Below are 16,355 nucleotides of genomic sequence, written 5' to 3'. Positions count from 1 at the left end.
AAGCAGCATTACAGCATCCAGAAGGGGTTGCTTAGCAACAGCCATCAGCTATAAGGTGGCAAAGTTGTCCTTGGGAATTTCAGAGAAGTTGCCTAGAAACTGCACCAAATGCCTGCAGTGTGTAGAGAAAGAGAGGAAACACTGCTAAATCCTTGGTTTATCTGTGTACAGAAATTACAGATTTGGTGATCTTTCAGCCATTATTTCACATGTTAGTACAAGCAAACTTAAATTGAGAATCTCACTTAAGTAACTTCTGATCTATATTTTATGTGTTCATATATTTTTATAAATGTGTGTATATATAAATACTAAAATATATCTATGATTGTATGCCTGTGTCTGTATTCATATTTTAATATATATATGTATTTATGCATGATATTCTTTGTTAAAATAACATACATATATAACCAGCCATGCTGGCTTGGAATAACTCTGTGGATATAAAACCAGAATATAATCCCCAAATTCATATTAATTTCCTGTTTTCTTTTCCTTCTCATACAAGGTACAAACTCTGAGCTCTCTAATCCCTCTGAAACAGAATCTGAGAGAAAAGATGAACTTAGTGACTGGTCCTTGGCAGGAGAGGATGACAGGGAGAGCAGGCACCAGCGTGACAACAGGCGACGTCCTGGGGGACGAGGCCGTAGCATGTCTGGAGGTCGTGGGCGTGGGGGACCTCGTGGTGGAAAGTCATCCATTAGCTCTGGTACTGTGTTCCAAAATGGAGATTTTCTTCCTGGCAGTTTTCTGTATAACGTCATACCCTTTTAAAATACTCCATTCTTACATTATGATCCTAATACCTTGGGATTTCAATGCACTTGTGTGGTAGCTGTATCATACAGAGTGTTTTAGATTTTTGTTTAGGTTCTGTTCACAGTGATCCTCATTTCCTTCCTTTACTGCTCACACATAATAATGTTATTAGCAAACTTGGTAAATCTTTGGCATGTTGCCTAATGCTGCCTTCTGAGGTAAGCTCACGTTTAGATACAGAATGAAAGAAGAAATCATTGATTAGAAGTTAGGTTTTATCAGAATCTGTGCTGATACAACACTGTAAGTGTCAGAAGTACCACACAACCACAAAGTGTAAGGTGTGTTTTATACACTTAGTAGTTTTGAGTGAAAGGTCTCTAAATGTCACCTTGGAAGTCTTTGTGGTTAAACAGTGCAAGGGCAGATTGGGCTGTTGTGGTGCCCCAAACTGTTACTGCTGGGTTAGAGTCAGAGGATCCAGTTGGAGATCAAATACTTCAGCTCTGTGTGTTACACCTTGCCTTAAGATTGCTTTGTAGTTTGAAACTTTCAGCCACAGCTGTAATTCAGCCTGGAAATGGTTACAAATCTCTACAGTATCTTAAGTGGACACTTTCTGTTTGTTTAGTGCTTAAGGACCCGGACAGCAACCCCTACAGCCTGCTGGATAACACGGAGTCAGACCAGACCGTGGACACGGACGCCAGCGAGTCCCACCACAGCAGCAACCGCCGCAGGAGGTCCCGCCGGCGAAGGACTGATGAAGATGCTGTTCTTATGGATGGGATGACAGAGTCTGATACAGCTTCTGTTAATGAGAATGGTTTAGGTATGTAAATGGTTGGATGGTAGTCCCAGAGCAAGCTAAGAAATAAATGTGTTGTCCCTGTAAGTGTAGTGAAGCCCTTGTTTGTTTTTGTAAGTGACAAGTCGATGTTCTGTTCAAGGTTGCTGTCTGATTAAAGAAAGACTCCCTCCGTGGCAGTGCCATGGAATCTTCTGTTTACTGAACTCCTCTAGCCTTTTCATGTGCCTTTTTTTGTAAAAATTGTCTGATGGAGACGCCAAAGACTTGACTTGTTGTTTCCCATTGCACTGCTGCTTTGATAGAAACAGTACTGTCAGATCAACGTTCTGTTTTGTCCTTGGTAACCTCAGTCTTGGTGTGGGAAAGCTCCTTAAGTAGCTGTTAATTTGTTCCTACCCAGCTTCTACTTAAGAACTTTCCTTCAGTAAATTCTCTCGATACTCACTGGGATGAGAATACAATTGTTGCTTAATGTAGAAAAAAAAAATCTGGGTTATGTTGCTAAAATTTGACGTATGGTTACTTAATAAATGAAATCTGAGGTCATTAAGCACGTGCCTAAATGTTTTAATGAACCAAGAACAAAAAGTAAAATCTAGCTTTTGTGTTACTGTGTATGCTTTCAGTATAAAATTTTCTTTTAGCTTTTCTTCTTACTTAGTCTCTGTCTTTAACAGAAGCCATTTTAATTGCCCCATGCTGAAACTGCTGAAGAATTTATTTATTTGATGATCAGAAATAGTTCATTATAAACTTTGCAATTGCAGATGATAGTGACAAAAAACCCCAGCGACGCAATCGTAGCCGCAGGCGTCGCTTCAGGGGTCAGGCAGAAGATAGACAGCCAGGTAATTCGAGTGGAGCTGTGGGTAATCTCAGGTCAAAAGCATGAGAGAATGTTGTGTCTGCTGTTTTACATAGAGCTGCATAATATCAAAAGGTTACTCAATAACTAATAAGACTACTAGATAAAGATGAAAGACATTTCTTCTACTAGGAAAACTTCTAAAATTTGTCTAATGACACTAATTGATGTCTAACTTTTTGCTTGGACATACAAGTTATGCTTCTGATCCCGTTCTCACTGAAGTCAATGGCCAAAGGGCTGTTGAGTTCTGTGGTGCAGGATCACGACAAACATGAAGGTTCATGGTCTGCACTCACCGCATCTGTGCGCTTGCACTGACTGGGACACAACCTTTTCAGCACTGGCTGAGCAGCAGTGATGGAGGGGCAGGATGTGGGTCCTGGCAGAGCTCAGTGAGGGAACTCAAGTGGGCTTTGCCAGCCCCACACCTGCATCACACTGCTGCTCTCAGTCCTTGGCTGTTGGGAATAGTTTAAGTCATCTGCAAATTGAGGGTGGGAAGGAGGAGGAATTTAAGTGAAATTGCATGTTTCCAATTTTTTGTTGTTGTGGCTTGTTGCATTTCTTTTGTGTGTACTAACACCTGAAATGTTAAAGGTGAACTGGCTAATTATCAATACAATGCCCTGTTTAGAAAATGCTTGTACATACACGGCACAGGGTAATAACAGAAGGTCTTCTAGATTGACAGGTTCAAAATTTCACCCATATTTGTTTTCCTTGTATCTGTGGCGCTCATGCAACATTTGATTAAGAAGAAAAAAGTGGTTTATTGTGCTAAAATTTGGGGGAAGGAAAAAATCAAACACCCCACCCTCCTAAAAACCTCAAACCCACACATTTCTTTTCAACATTCCAGTTTTCATAGCAGTGATTTGTAAAGGGGCAGAAAAAGTGAAAAGGATTTCAGCTTTTACTTCCAGGAAACTTAGCCAGCAATGTAAAGGAATGTTAGTCATTTCTAGAAAACCATAGGAATTCTTTTAAATCTTAAGTATTCTAAGAACATAACAAAACTTACAATTATCTTTGGCAAAATACTGTAATGATTTAAAGTTTTCATGAATACCTAGTAAGTGTGAGTGAAATTAAGACAGAAGGAACTTTTCCCTTCCCCCCCTCACAATGCCAGCTACTGTATTTCAGTCACTTAGCTGCATCATTTAATTTACATTGCAGTATGTTATGGTGCCTTATTCAGAGGAATATTAAGAATGCACTTTGTGCATGAAACATGCTTCCTGTTTACTAATATTAGAGGCATTGGGTTCAAAACCTCATTTTAAAGAAAAATTACTTGTGCAGAAACTCCTTTGGCCTTCACAGTTGAGGAAGGACCCAGTTGTAAGTCCAGTTACTGTAACAGAAAATTCATCTGTTGTAGTTCCCAGTCTGATTTGGATTTCATGCACAGTCATTCCTAAATCCAGGAAAATAGCTCACCCAAATACCTTATACATTAAATACAAATGACTGTGCAGTTCAATAGGTAATGCTTGCCAACCCTAAAGTGCTGTAGCTGTCAGAGATACAATTGTTAATTTAAAGTTGCAGTACTCTGCATTCTAAGGGTAGAACTGAGTCTTGATGTAGTTGCAGGAGGGATCAGACAAAGCCAGGCTACAGAACACGTGTTGAGGTGGTGAGGAGAGGTCAGAGAAGCCCTGGCTGTCCCCAGTGAGTGCAGCTGTACTGGCACAGACACAGCTGTGCTGCCCCTGGGCTGGGCTGGCTCTGGCAGCACTGCCTGTGTCCACCCTGAGCCAGGGCACAGTGCTGGTGGCACTGTCAGTACCTCAAGGAGGGCAAGTTCCCTCCTCAGTCACTTTGTGATGTACCAAAGATTTGATGCCACATCATCCTAAGTGATTCCAGGCTCTGACCCACCCCAGTTCTGGGCACTGTTTAAGTGTCTTCATTTCATTTCATTAGTGAAATTTTTCACTACTCAGCTAATAAAACCCCAGTGACACACACACAGTCTGTAGTTCAAAGAGCTGCAGCCAAATCTCTTCAAACTTAGTACAGAAAGCCCTTCTCCAAAAAAATCTGCAATTGGACCAAAATTGGTTTTATTAAGAGTCCACCTTCAGATCATTGTTACCACCGATTTTAGTGAAAATTGTTTTTAACAACAGAAACAAATTGATCCTTGCTGTATGGTTGATAACCTGTAAGTGTGAAGGCCTTTTGTGAGATGTCTCCCAGTTAGAGCATAACTTGTACAGAAAAGACATGAAGGTTCATGCTGAATTGACTGCTGATGTGAGCATCACTGTGATTTTTTTCCTTGAACAGTAACAGTAGCTGATTATATATCACGAGCTGAATCTCAAAGTAGACAGAGAAACCCTCCAAAGGAGACAGTAGCCAAAACCAAGAAAGAAACGGTAAGATTTTTTTAATGTGCATTTCCTCTTTTCTCCTGCCTTTCAGCAAAACAGTAAAGGCATGAAGGCTTCAGTTAGCTCACCCTCATTTGACTACAAGTGCATTTGATTTTAAGAACAAATCATTAAAATCAGAAAGGGCCCGGAGGAAATGACAATGGTTTGTTGTCTGTTTTTGCAGATTTTAGGGACCAAATTAAGTCTGTACACATTTTTAAAATATTATATTTAGTAATGTTGCATTATGTAATAAAATGTGAAAATTGCCCATGGTAAGTCTTGAGAACTATTCCTTAAAACACTTTAGGGAAAGAGGACACTATGTGGCATTTTAAGTGACTTGTATAAACTATTTTAGAAGGAATTAATTTCACAAAGATTGTATGGTTTTGATCCTTTTTCCTTAAAGGATCAGAGTGGCATTACATTATCCTGAAAAGTAATCGGAATTTAATAAAACAGAATTTCTTTACTTCTGAAGTGCCAGTGTATTGCCACAAGTTATGTACGAAAGATCCATTAGCAAAATGTCATCTTGCTACAGTAGACTTCAAAAGGGGTGTAAAGCTCAGCTTTTCAGTAAACTCCTTCATGGGCTTAGACAAATAGAAATAAATAAGCATTCTGGGTGTGCAGTGCTGGGGTTACATTGTCATGTTTCCCTCAAAGTGGCAGATACAGAAATACACCATAAACTACGAGGTAAGTGATCAGATGCTTTAAGTGACAGGATACAGGCACAGACAAGAGATGTTCCCTCTTGCAAAGCTGCTGTGTGAGCCAGAGGGAAACTGAGCTTTCACTCTGTATTGTTATGTTTTTAATACTCCCCTCTTGTTGTTTTTGCAAGGCAAAAGATGCGATTGACGAGAACAGCCCTTCTGAAAAGGCAGTCAATGGTCCTGCCACCGCCTCTGGGGATGAGCCTTCTAAACTACAGCACAGCCCTGATGAAAAGAAAGTCACTGTTCAGGAGGATGGAAATAATCAGGAAGAAGCAGTGCTGAATGGTGTTTCATAAACTGAAGTTCCTAGTTTACAGTTCTTTTACATTACATTTAAAATAGTGCTTGTATAAGCTTGCCAAAGATAGAATATGGATCGCCAGTCTTGACACCGCACTTTCAGTTCCTCCATTTTGGAATACAGAAAGGGGAGGGATCCTGGAGAAATCATATGTTAAACATACTTTGACACCTACTGTGTTATAAATATATCATCAGATGTGCCTTGAGATAGTATATGTAACATTTAAATAAACAAAATTGCTGGCTATAGGAAATGTTATTTTGTTTTCAAAATACGGCAAAGATGTGAGGGGGATCCCTAACATAATACTCTTTATGAAAGCATTAGCTGCTTTTGTTACATTTTTAATAATATGCAACCACTTCTTCACCTGAGGAATACTAGAAAGAAATGCAGTCTAAAATATTTTGCACTGAAATGTAATTTCTCCATTAGTTTAGTCTGGAAACTGGTCTGTTTTAATACATGTTTTTTAAATGCTGTATGTAGAGGAAAAATCTGCAGACCACTGGAATGCATTTGTTAAATTCTCATAATCTGCAGGGATACTGGGTGACATTGGCAGTGACTGTTCTACATTGAGGCTTTGTTTGGTTTATTTATTAAACTGTACAGTATTTAAAAATCAAACATAGCTTTAGTTAACACTAAGCTGAATTAGTCATGTCCATTAAGACATAACCTGAACTACTGAAAAGATCAATTTCCAGAAAGTTTATTCTGTATAAACTACATATGTTAGTCCTTAGTAGAGTATTTTTATTTTTGTTTTTGGTTGTTTGATGTGCAATATGTTTTTTTTTGTATGCTGGTAGTAAAAGAAAATAAACTTTGATCTTCCATCTGTTGACTGTTTTTATCAGAAATTTAAATTACTATTGACTTGAAGGTTTTCAAGCTGTTAACTAACAATAGAAACCTACCTGTGAGGCAGCTTGAACCTTGAACTCTTTTTCATAAGAGTTTCTAACATGCTGATCTTCCTTTTGTTAAGGCAGTGGTGTCAAACACCAATTAACAAGCCTAAAATCAGACTCCTTACCTTGGAGAATTGCATAACCTGACTAACATATATAGCTGTTAATGCAGATGTAGTTTGATCAGTTGAAGCATGCACACCCCCACATCTTTTAGGTACATGAGCCAGAGCAAGGAAGCACAAAACAGCAACAGCTGTGGAAAAGCATCTGGGTAGCAAGGAGGAGTAAGAAGTGAGAGCAAAGGGCAGTGTTTAAGTTGTACTGACTCAATGAAAAAATTGTCTTGCCTGATTTTGTCAAAAGGACAAAACAAAGAGTTCTAAACCAGCTGCTGTACCTGACAGAGCTACAGCCAAGCTGTCCCAAGCAGTGACCTGTGTGTGCACTTTGTCATAGGACTCCAGGGTTGGACACTCAGCAACAGCATTCCCTCTGGGCCAACAGACCCTGTTAAAAGCTGTAACTGAAGTGTGCACAAGTATCTCAGCTGATGGGGCAGGCACAGGAGTGGAGAAAATGAAAAAAACAGAGTTATAAATCAGTAGTGTTTGGCTGGAATATACTTAAGTATAGGAACATTCTGCATATGGCTTGGCCTGTGCTGGTTCCAGAGATCCAGCTGTCCTTCACCCTGCTTTAAATGGTGTAACAGAGCAAAATCACTGCCTTTCTGGGGAGGTTGTAATGTTAAGGATTACTGTGGTAATCCTTCCTGAACAGCCCAGAACTCCTCCACAGCAATGCTGTGGCACAGCAGGCAGCACTCAGGATGAGATACTTCCAGCAGCACTCCCTAGTCCAGGTTCTGGCATGGAAACTTCCAGCCCACTGTATTTATGCCCAGCTGGGCATTAACTCCCAGAGCTGCTGTGCAGAGTTCTGCTGTAGTGGCAGAAGCACTGGGAAGATTCTTGGAGTATGACAGAGCTCCCTGGCCCCAGCTGAGGTCCTCACGAGCTGCTGGGTGTGAAAAGCTCCAGAGCACAAATCCAGCTCAGGTATCAGCAACTGATGTAAAGAGTTCCTGTTTCCTAATCATCATAAATTACAAACCTCCATGTGAGCTCTATTGTAGTGTACAATAATGTATAAAACTACAGGACTCCTATTACAAATATGGAATTTATTAAATGCTATTAAAACCTGTCAAAACTAAAAGCTACTAAAAAAATCTGGGGTGTTCCAGATCCATCAGTAACACTTAACCAACCTTGTTTTTCACAAGGCAAGGACAAGGGAGTACATTGTTTCCTGCACTTTATTTCTCAGGCAGAGACAACCACAGATCTCTCCCAGTTCCTCCTGTCCAATAAATGCTCTTGGTTTTTCCACCCCCTTCCCAAACAGGTTCAGTGTGCTAATTTTAGCAGATGGAAGAGCAGCAGCGTGAACTTTAAGCAGGGCCAGTTCAACAGAAATTAGCTGACAGCACATGAGTCTACCTGTGCCTGGTAACACACACTGGCCACACCAAGTTACTGCTCTCAAGCACTGACAACATTTGAGTGGCAGATTTTTGCTGTTTAATAAAGAACAGCTATGAAAAAAATCTTTAAACTTTGCTCCCCTCACATATTTCCAAGGAAAAGTGACCAAGTGGGGAGTACCTCCCTGGATTTGTATTTCCAGCTTCATGTATATTAAGTCAAAGATTGACATTAGAACCTTTCTTAAGCCATTTATCAAAAATAATAATTTGCAGGGACAAACCCTCTGAATGAGTGATTTTGTTTCTCATTCATTTTTTAGCTTGGTCTTCTAGTAGATCCTTAGCTTCATTGATTTTGGCTGCTACATATGGAGATCCACCTAGAAGAAAAAGAACCTCAGATTAAAAAACTCCAGCATTTGTCTCCTATGTTGATAATAATGCCATAGGATACAGGAAGAAAGAGTGTGGTCTTTCTGCCAGTTGTAGAACAAGCTGGAGATGACTGAAGGCACCTGAGTTCAGTGTCACACCACTCACTCCTGTTAGGCTGCTTTTATTTTCCTGGAGTGTTTTTCCCCTCTGGTTTTATCAGTCATAAATGAATTGGTCACCACTGACTTGGCACAGCTGTGAGTACAGAGGCACAGAACAGATCTGCAGATAACCCTGCCCAGCCAAAGTGCTGCTGTACCAAGGGACCAGTTCAGTTTTCAAACAAGGCAAAAAATTACTCAGGGAGTCTGAGACAGAACCCACAGTGAAATCCAACACTGTAAAGCCATGAGGGACAATGACTGTGTTGGTAGCATATATACCATTAATTGCACTGTAATGTTTTACTTCAAGATTAATTTAACATGTTTAGGTACAATACAAAATGCTATTGTTACCTCCTGCATATGTTCAGTAAGGTTAATTTCTGAGGTAACTTTCACTTGATAATACCTATGAAAGGCATATCCCCATGGATTATTTTGGTCCACAGAAATAAGGAATTCATCAGTTACTTTAAAGGAAGCCATTTTACATTTTAAGCAATGATTAAGAAGTTAAATGTCAAACACCAACACATGATTCTGACTCACTGAACAGAATTTAGAATAGGTATAGATGCCCTGAGTTACTAACTTTAAGCATAGCTAGATTCTGAGCCTTCAGAGTACCACTAACAGGAATATTTCATAATTTAATGTCTCCAGCAGCTGTGGAAGGCTCAGTATTTGCCATTTATGGAGAACTCCTGAGGCATTCCCATGAACTCAAACTTTCAAGTGGCATATAAAACACACAAGGGTGCTCTTGAGTTTTATCTAAATTAAGGTGATTTTAAGTCTCATTTTAACAAACAATATTCTACTGTGGTATTCACAGAAGATAGAGCAGCTGACAAACTGACCAGCTCAACCTGCCTGCTTGGCTTTAGAACATCCACACACATGCTCTAGACTCATGTGGATTAATGCACCCTAAGATTTGTTTTCACTCAGTTTTCTGTGAGTTTTTAGTAGCTGAGGTGGTTATGTATCACTGACTTCCTCCCTACACAGTTCTATTCATCTGTGTTAAAAACATGTATTAACTCAAAGTGGCTTAATTTCCTTACCTTTATCTGGATGATTCAGAAGCATGATCCGTCTATGAGCCTCTCTAATTTTATTTCTGTTGGCTGTAGGGCTTTGAAAGAGAGAGAAAAACTGACTTAAGGGATCCTCATGAAATTCCCCAGAGCATCAAAAGGTGTCTGAGAACAAGTGAGCACTCTGTCTTACCCATAAATTCTCTAGCTAACATGTATGTTTATCTTTTCCTACTACTGATCTGTAGTGTCTAAATCCTGGAGAGGCTTTCTAGGGCTTCTCCAAAACACTGTTTGCTGACAAAGACATGCTACAGCAATCTAATGGGGTGGGGGTCATCCACACAGATAAAAAGAAACAGAATTATGCTGTAACTTTTTTTTTTTTTTTTTTTTTTTTTTGAAAGCTTCTTAAAGGCTGTAAGACAAAAAAAAATTGCTAGATTTATTAAGGTAAAAAAACCTTCAGAACCCCCCAAAAAATTACAGTTGTAAGTTCTTATTTGATTAATTTGTGTATTTGGCCTTAAGTGCTTTGGCAGGGATTGCCACCATGGTCAGATCTACAATGTTCCAGAAGTGATGAATTTATTCCAGACCCAAGAATTTGGGTTTGCAGCACCTTCACACTGCATTCACCTGGAACTCCTCAGCGCTGACAAGAACCACAAGGCCACATCAGAATTATGATCCTCACACCAAGTGAACCCCAAGGCTCCCTGAAATGGCTTATTTGGACCATGTGTGGCTTTGGTATGCTGTTCACCTTTCACTTCTCATCAATTTCCTTTACCTCACTCCTAGTATTAAAGCTGCTTCTCGTTTAGTCATTTTGGGTTCAAATCCACCTCTGTAATAACCACCACTGAAGGCCTGAAAGAGAAAACATTAGTTTAAAACACGCTAATTTTTAAGTATGAGTTAAAACAACTCATTATTGCTTTAGTCGCTGCTGAGCTTCTAGTCTGTAAAAATGGCAAAACTTCACTTGTCATAGGAAATTCAGTTGAAGTAGAGCATCACTATTTAAATTACTTAACCTTGCCCAAACAAGTTCTCTATTAGCCAGTCACCACATTAATTGCTGCACTTAATTGTTGTTACTGACAAAACACAGGAGAAAATACAGCAATGCTATACAGAGACAACAGTCTAGTTATTTCATCAAGTAAAGTTTTAAACAAAAGAACTTACACCCTTGGGTAGGTTGTGAAGGGCTTGTTTTACTTGTGGCTCCATGTGCTTCAAAGCTTTTACTGCGTAGCGACCTTAAAGACACCAGCATTGACTGAGGTTAAATACAGCTCCTTGAACAAACATTCACCAATTCAGTGCAACTGGTAATTAGTGGAGTGGAGGGTGGAATAAACATTTTTGGGACATGCAATACTAAGAACTTTGATCTTTTGTTCCATTACAGCCATTAACACAGGCTCTCCCAAAGGAACAGCTATTAAACCACCTCGATACCAGCCCTGGGGCCCGGCTGGGTACCCCGCGCTGGGTGCTCGGTGCCCGCCCGTGCCCCACACACCTGCGAATCCGGCTGCCGCTATGGCCAGGCCGACCGCCACCATCGTGCTGGCCTGCATGGGAACGAACACAAACACACACACACACACACACACAGAGCGTTTGTTTACCGGAGGGCAGGGCAGCAGCCACCGGCACAGCGGGGCGGACACGCCGCCGCCAGCCCGGCACGGCCCGGCGGGCGGGACACGCCCAGCTGCGGGCACGGCGCCCTCAGGGACACGGCGAGGGCAGCGGGGCGAGACCCCCGAGCTGTGCGGGATGAGGGGATCCCGGCCCGGCGGCGCCGCGGTCACCGCGGGGCCGACAGCGGAGCCAGCGGGCTCTGCGGGGCCCTCGCTCCGCGGCCGAGCCGAGCCGAGCCGAGCCGAGCCCGCGGGATCCCCGGGAGCCGCCGGGCCGGGCACGGACAGCCCTCACTCACCATGTCCGCCCCGAGCGCGGCCCGGCCCGGCCCGCACTGACCGCCCGCCGCAAACCGCGGCCGCTGCCGTAAAGCGCGGGGCGGGAACGGCGCCGGGAACCGCCCCGGTAAGGGGAGGGGCCTGACGGAACGGGGCGGGGACACGGGCTGAGGGGCGGGGACACTGACAGAGGGGCGGGGACACGGGCTGAGGGGCGGGGACAGAGCCTGAGGGGCGGGGGCACAGCCTGAGGGCGGGGAAAAGGCCTGAGGGGCGGGGACAGGGACTGAGGATGGGGACAAGCGCGCACGGGCAGGACAGGGACAACGACAGAGGATGGGGACAGGGTGGGGACAGGTCTGCACAGAGCTCAGAGTTACAGCGTTGTAAAAGTGATAGTACAGACCTTACTGTTAATGAAATCAAGCGATTTCGATCCTAATCCAGGGACTTCTCGCATGCCAAATTCGCTTTTTTGCTTTTTCTTGAACCAAAAGTAGTTTTTCAGTCCCTCCTGAGGTGAATATGGGTGTCCAGTTCTGGGCTCCTTGGTACAAGAAAGAAAAGGAGTTATTGGAGAGGGTCCAGTGGAGGCACAAAGGTGGTTTGGGGTCTGGAGCATCTCTTGTGAGGACGGACTGCGGGAGCTGGGCCTGGTCAGTTTGGAGAAGACTGACAGGGGATCTCATAAATTCATTAAATTTTTCCAAGAGGATGGTGCCAGGCCCTTTTTGGTGTTTCCCAGAAATGGCCATAAGCTCAAACACAAGGAGTTTCACCTCAACATGAGGTAAAGCTGGCACACACTGCGGGTGGCAGAGCGCTGGCACGGGCTGCCCTGGGAGGTCATGGGCACCCTCTCACCTGGACATGTTCCCGTACCACCTGCTCCAGGTGACCCTGCCTTGTTGGAGGGGTTGGACTGGATTATCTCCAGAGGCAATTCTGTGATTCTCTCATTTTTCCGCGTTTTTTACACCAGGGATGACCACCCCATGTCCCCGTTCCTCCCCGCTGCGCTGCCCGCGGTGCCCGGCCTGGCCTGCTCGGCTCCTCATGGGCAGGCACGGGGCTGGGATTGCTGAGGATTGCTGTGGAACGAGCAGCGATTGCAGGCATGGCACTGGTGTTTGAATGTTATTAATAACATAGCGTCGTCTGTTAATAGCACAGTGTCACACACGGCACAGCAGTCGAGTGTCCGTGTGTCTGTCCCTGGCTCTGGTTTGAAGGTTTTGGGAACTGAGTAACTCAGCAGAGAGACCATGCCAGCCTCCGGCCCCTGACCCTTAGTGAAAGCTTTTCTGCCATCCCCTGTGTTTGTAGAACTTGTCACTGACCTCGGGGACTGCCAGAGGACCCAGTGGCCAAAGCCAGCTGCCTTTTGGCTGCTTTAGGTCCAGGATTCACAAGCCCTCACATAAGCAGTTTGGTGTCACAGCTGACCATTGGCTAAGAAACTTGTAATTTTGCTGGCTCTTGAACAGGAAGGCAGAATTTTCCTTCCTTGGTGTTTATTTTTCTGTGAGTAATGAGTTCGCTTTGAACGTGTCCTAATTTTACTTTGCGCTTGAATTGTTTTTCTCACTAAAACTTCAAGTGCCTGATTTTATATCTCCTAAGGTAATGTTTGCAGGTGCCTCCTGCCTCTTTCCTTCCCAGTCATTCTAGTAACACTGCAAGGAAATAACCTGCTTTAAAACTGATGGAAGAAAGGTTTTGGTCAAGATACTTGTCCTGTTGTACAAGTGTTTCCTGAGGTGGAAGTAAAAGGAAACTTTTATATTTGAAAACTTATTTGAATTCATTCATGGCAGAGCACTAGGGCCATGACAGCCTGTAAGACATGTTCAAATATGGAAAGGGGAGCCAGGAAGAAGAAAACAACTAGATGATTTACTGGGAAAAAAAAAAGTTCCTTCCATTAAAGTAAAGGTGTACAGGTCTAATATATAGAAGAGGATTTGGTTTTAAGATGGTTTCTTCTTTGTGCCTTTTCTAACAAAAAAGGCCATTCAAAAAACCCCAAAACCACCAGAATGAAAAAAGAGAGTAATGAGTTTACTAGGGTATGGCTAGGATTTAATTTTTCATATCTTCTGAACAAATAAGGTTTTTGCATGAGGTTTAATTCTTTTATCTTGAAAGAACCTTCTAGATCCAAATCTTGATGACCTTCAGGAGAAAATTATCTGAAAGGGAATTTTATTTCCTTTCTCTCTTTTCCCAGTCCCTGCTTAGAGGAACTGGTAGCTTTACTGGTAAAGGGGCTTTTGCAAATTTATACTTAGATGTTCTTTCTGTAGTGAAATTTCTCATTTTTAGAGGGAAAGGACAAATGTAATGAAATGTGCAAACCGGGCTGGGAATGGGGTTGATAATGTACCTTATTTCTTCTCCTGTAAAAGCCCTTTAAAAAATCCAGAAAGGGAGATCTTGGGATATTCAGCAAGCCTGTGCTTGCTTAAGAGATTTCATCTTTATTAAGGAGAAAGGAAAATTAGTGGGAAGAGCTGGCAAGAGTGGAGGTGGGATGGAGGAATTTGCATTATTGGTATATATAATATACCAGCAACTGGACAAGACTGAGCCTAGGGGTGGAATAATTTGAGATTTATTATTAGGTGAAACAATATAAGGTATCAAGATGAAATGCCATAATTCCTTTAAAGCATGCTGTATTTATTTTTACACTTAGACAACTGAAGCTTTGTTTCTTCCCTCAGTTGTGCCTCCCTCTCAGAGCTAAAGGAGAACTAGATGTGTCCCAGCTTGGACATCATGGAGAGTGAAATCAAAGTTCTGTTTGCTTTGCCTGGTGAGTTCATTTTACAGCACTTTATTCCTCTGCATCTTCTATTGCTCAGCCTTGTGGTGGGGTGGGGAAGGTCATTCCCAGGGGAAAATTAATAAGTTCTAATGGGCTCAAGTGAAGCAGGCGCACTACAGTTCTTATCCACTCTGAAGAATGTCTGTATTTGAAATCAGGAGGGAGGCAGAATTATTCAGTGTTTGAGAAACACACTCTCAGTTGGAGTATACAGCCTTTTATTTTGCCTGTGTTCCTAAACTGTTCCCTTTCTATTAGCCAGAGAAACCCTGAAGCTTTTGCAGTTTCTTCTGTTAAGTGTTTTACTGTACTGCTTTCTTCAGTTTTCACTCTGGGGCTAAAATGCCTCATGGCAGAAGATTGTTATTGGAAGCTTTATCTTATAGGATGATCCAAAGCAGCTGGTACATGATATATAGAGAAACTTTACTGTTTAACAGACTCCTTCTGCAGAAATCTGGCTGAACTTCCTCTTAGCTGTGTCTTCCACAAACTGAACAGAAGGTGAAATAGATATCAGAAGGTTTGTGGTGTAGCTGTCAAATGCCTTCAAGGCTGTTAAACATTTGTTTAAGTCAAAATCCGAGTTCTGTGTTGGCAAATGGACAACTGGCCAGAGCTTACACTGCTTGCTCCTCTATGTGCAGTGACTGGACTACCAAGCTGTTAAAGGCTTGCAAAACTTCTACTTGGGGAACCAATTTTTAACACATTTTAAAATATATTTTAAGATACCTATAATAAAAATTTAATTTAGGTAGAATGTCTTGGGGATTTCTTTTTCCCTGTGAAATTTGTTCCTGGTTCTTCCCCTACTTCACCTTTGGCTATGCCAGTCTGCCATTTATAATTTTCTTATCTCTTTTCTTTTTCTTTTCATTCATCCCTTTTAAATTCTGCTCTCTTTTTGTGTGCCCAGCATCTGTACCAGAGTACAATGCCACACTCTCTTACCTGTGGCTAAATGACCTTGGTATATACAACATCACTCTGTCATTACACTGGTAATCATAACTATTAGAGCATAGTGTGGATGACACTAATTATAAAGTGAGATTCTCTCACTTGGTAAGAATGGTTGTGGATTTTCTAATCAAACAAAGCAAGCTTTCAGTGTACCTTGACAGCAGGTGTGAAGTGTGTGTGACTGGCAGGCAGCATATCCATGTTCATGGTACTCAAACAAGAACTGACACCAGAGAATCTGACTTACAGGGGGCATTATTTGACTCCCTGGCTGAGCTATAAGACAGGTAAGATTGCTGGAAAGTGGTGCAGGGGCAAGGTTTGTTATTGTGAGTAAATCAGTAACAAAACTCCCTGAAGCTGAGCTGAGGAATACAGAATCTAGGTGTGAATATGTTTTCTTGCAAGAACTTTTAAAGTCAAGTTTGATATTTACTTTTTTACCTGTATTGTTCTGGGTTTTCTTCATATTGAGGGCCCAGTGAGGACCATGAGAGAGCTTGAGATTAACAGGGAATCTTTCTAATGACTACAACACTGAAATTGTGCATAACAAGTGGTCTGGAAAATTGCAGCTCCTGCTGGAGTGACACTGAGCTGGCACAGGGCACTGACATGCAGCCCCTCTAGTTTCAGAGGCTTTTACCAGGGACCTGTTTGTGAAACAAAAAAGCCACAAAAGTTTTGGATTTACCTAGACTTGGCTTCTGTTGCACCCTGAAGTGTTTCTTCAGATCATGACTGTGGCATCCCTTCTGAGAATCCCCCAGT

General features: G+C 42.2%; 2 protein-coding genes across 3 annotated transcripts in view; one reads left to right on the top strand and one right to left on the bottom strand.

The window, feature by feature from the left end:
• FXR1 (FMR1 autosomal homolog 1) overlaps positions 1-6,705 on the top strand; it is a 32,505-nt gene extending 25,800 nt beyond the window's left edge. The window contains exons 13-17 of one of the 2 annotated variants that reach the window (XM_058811934.1): positions 512-715; positions 1,397-1,597; positions 2,344-2,424; positions 4,743-4,834; positions 5,685-6,705. In XM_058811934.1, coding sequence (XP_058667917.1) covers positions 512-715; positions 1,397-1,597; positions 2,344-2,424; positions 4,743-4,834; positions 5,685-5,855 — 749 coding nt within the window. In that variant the 3' untranslated portion in view covers positions 5,856-6,705. The remainder of the gene's footprint in view (positions 1-511; positions 716-1,396; positions 1,598-2,343; positions 2,425-4,742; positions 4,835-5,684) is intronic. The other variant, XM_058811935.1, reaches the window with a different exon arrangement.
• Positions 6,706-8,349: 1,644 nt separating this feature from the next.
• On the bottom strand, positions 8,350-11,921 carry DNAJC19 (DnaJ heat shock protein family (Hsp40) member C19). Its single transcript, XM_058812334.1, has 6 exons — positions 11,809-11,921; positions 11,386-11,437; positions 11,046-11,119; positions 10,645-10,724; positions 9,879-9,949; positions 8,350-8,652 (listed from the first exon to the last, which is right to left on the bottom strand). The coding sequence occupies exons 1-6, from the start codon at positions 11,809-11,811 to the stop codon at positions 8,582-8,584; spliced, it is 351 nt and encodes a 116-aa protein (XP_058668317.1). The 5' UTR covers positions 11,812-11,921; the 3' UTR covers positions 8,350-8,581.
• Positions 11,922-16,355: the final 4,434 nt, after the last annotated feature.

The sequence above is a fragment of the Ammospiza caudacuta genome, chromosome 11 (genome assembly GCF_027887145.1).
Source record: "Ammospiza caudacuta isolate bAmmCau1 chromosome 11, bAmmCau1.pri, whole genome shotgun sequence".
NCBI lineage: Eukaryota > Metazoa > Chordata > Aves > Passeriformes > Passerellidae > Ammospiza > Ammospiza caudacuta.
The sequence above is the reverse complement of the archived record's forward strand: the minus strand, read 5'-3'. Positions and strand labels throughout refer to the sequence as shown.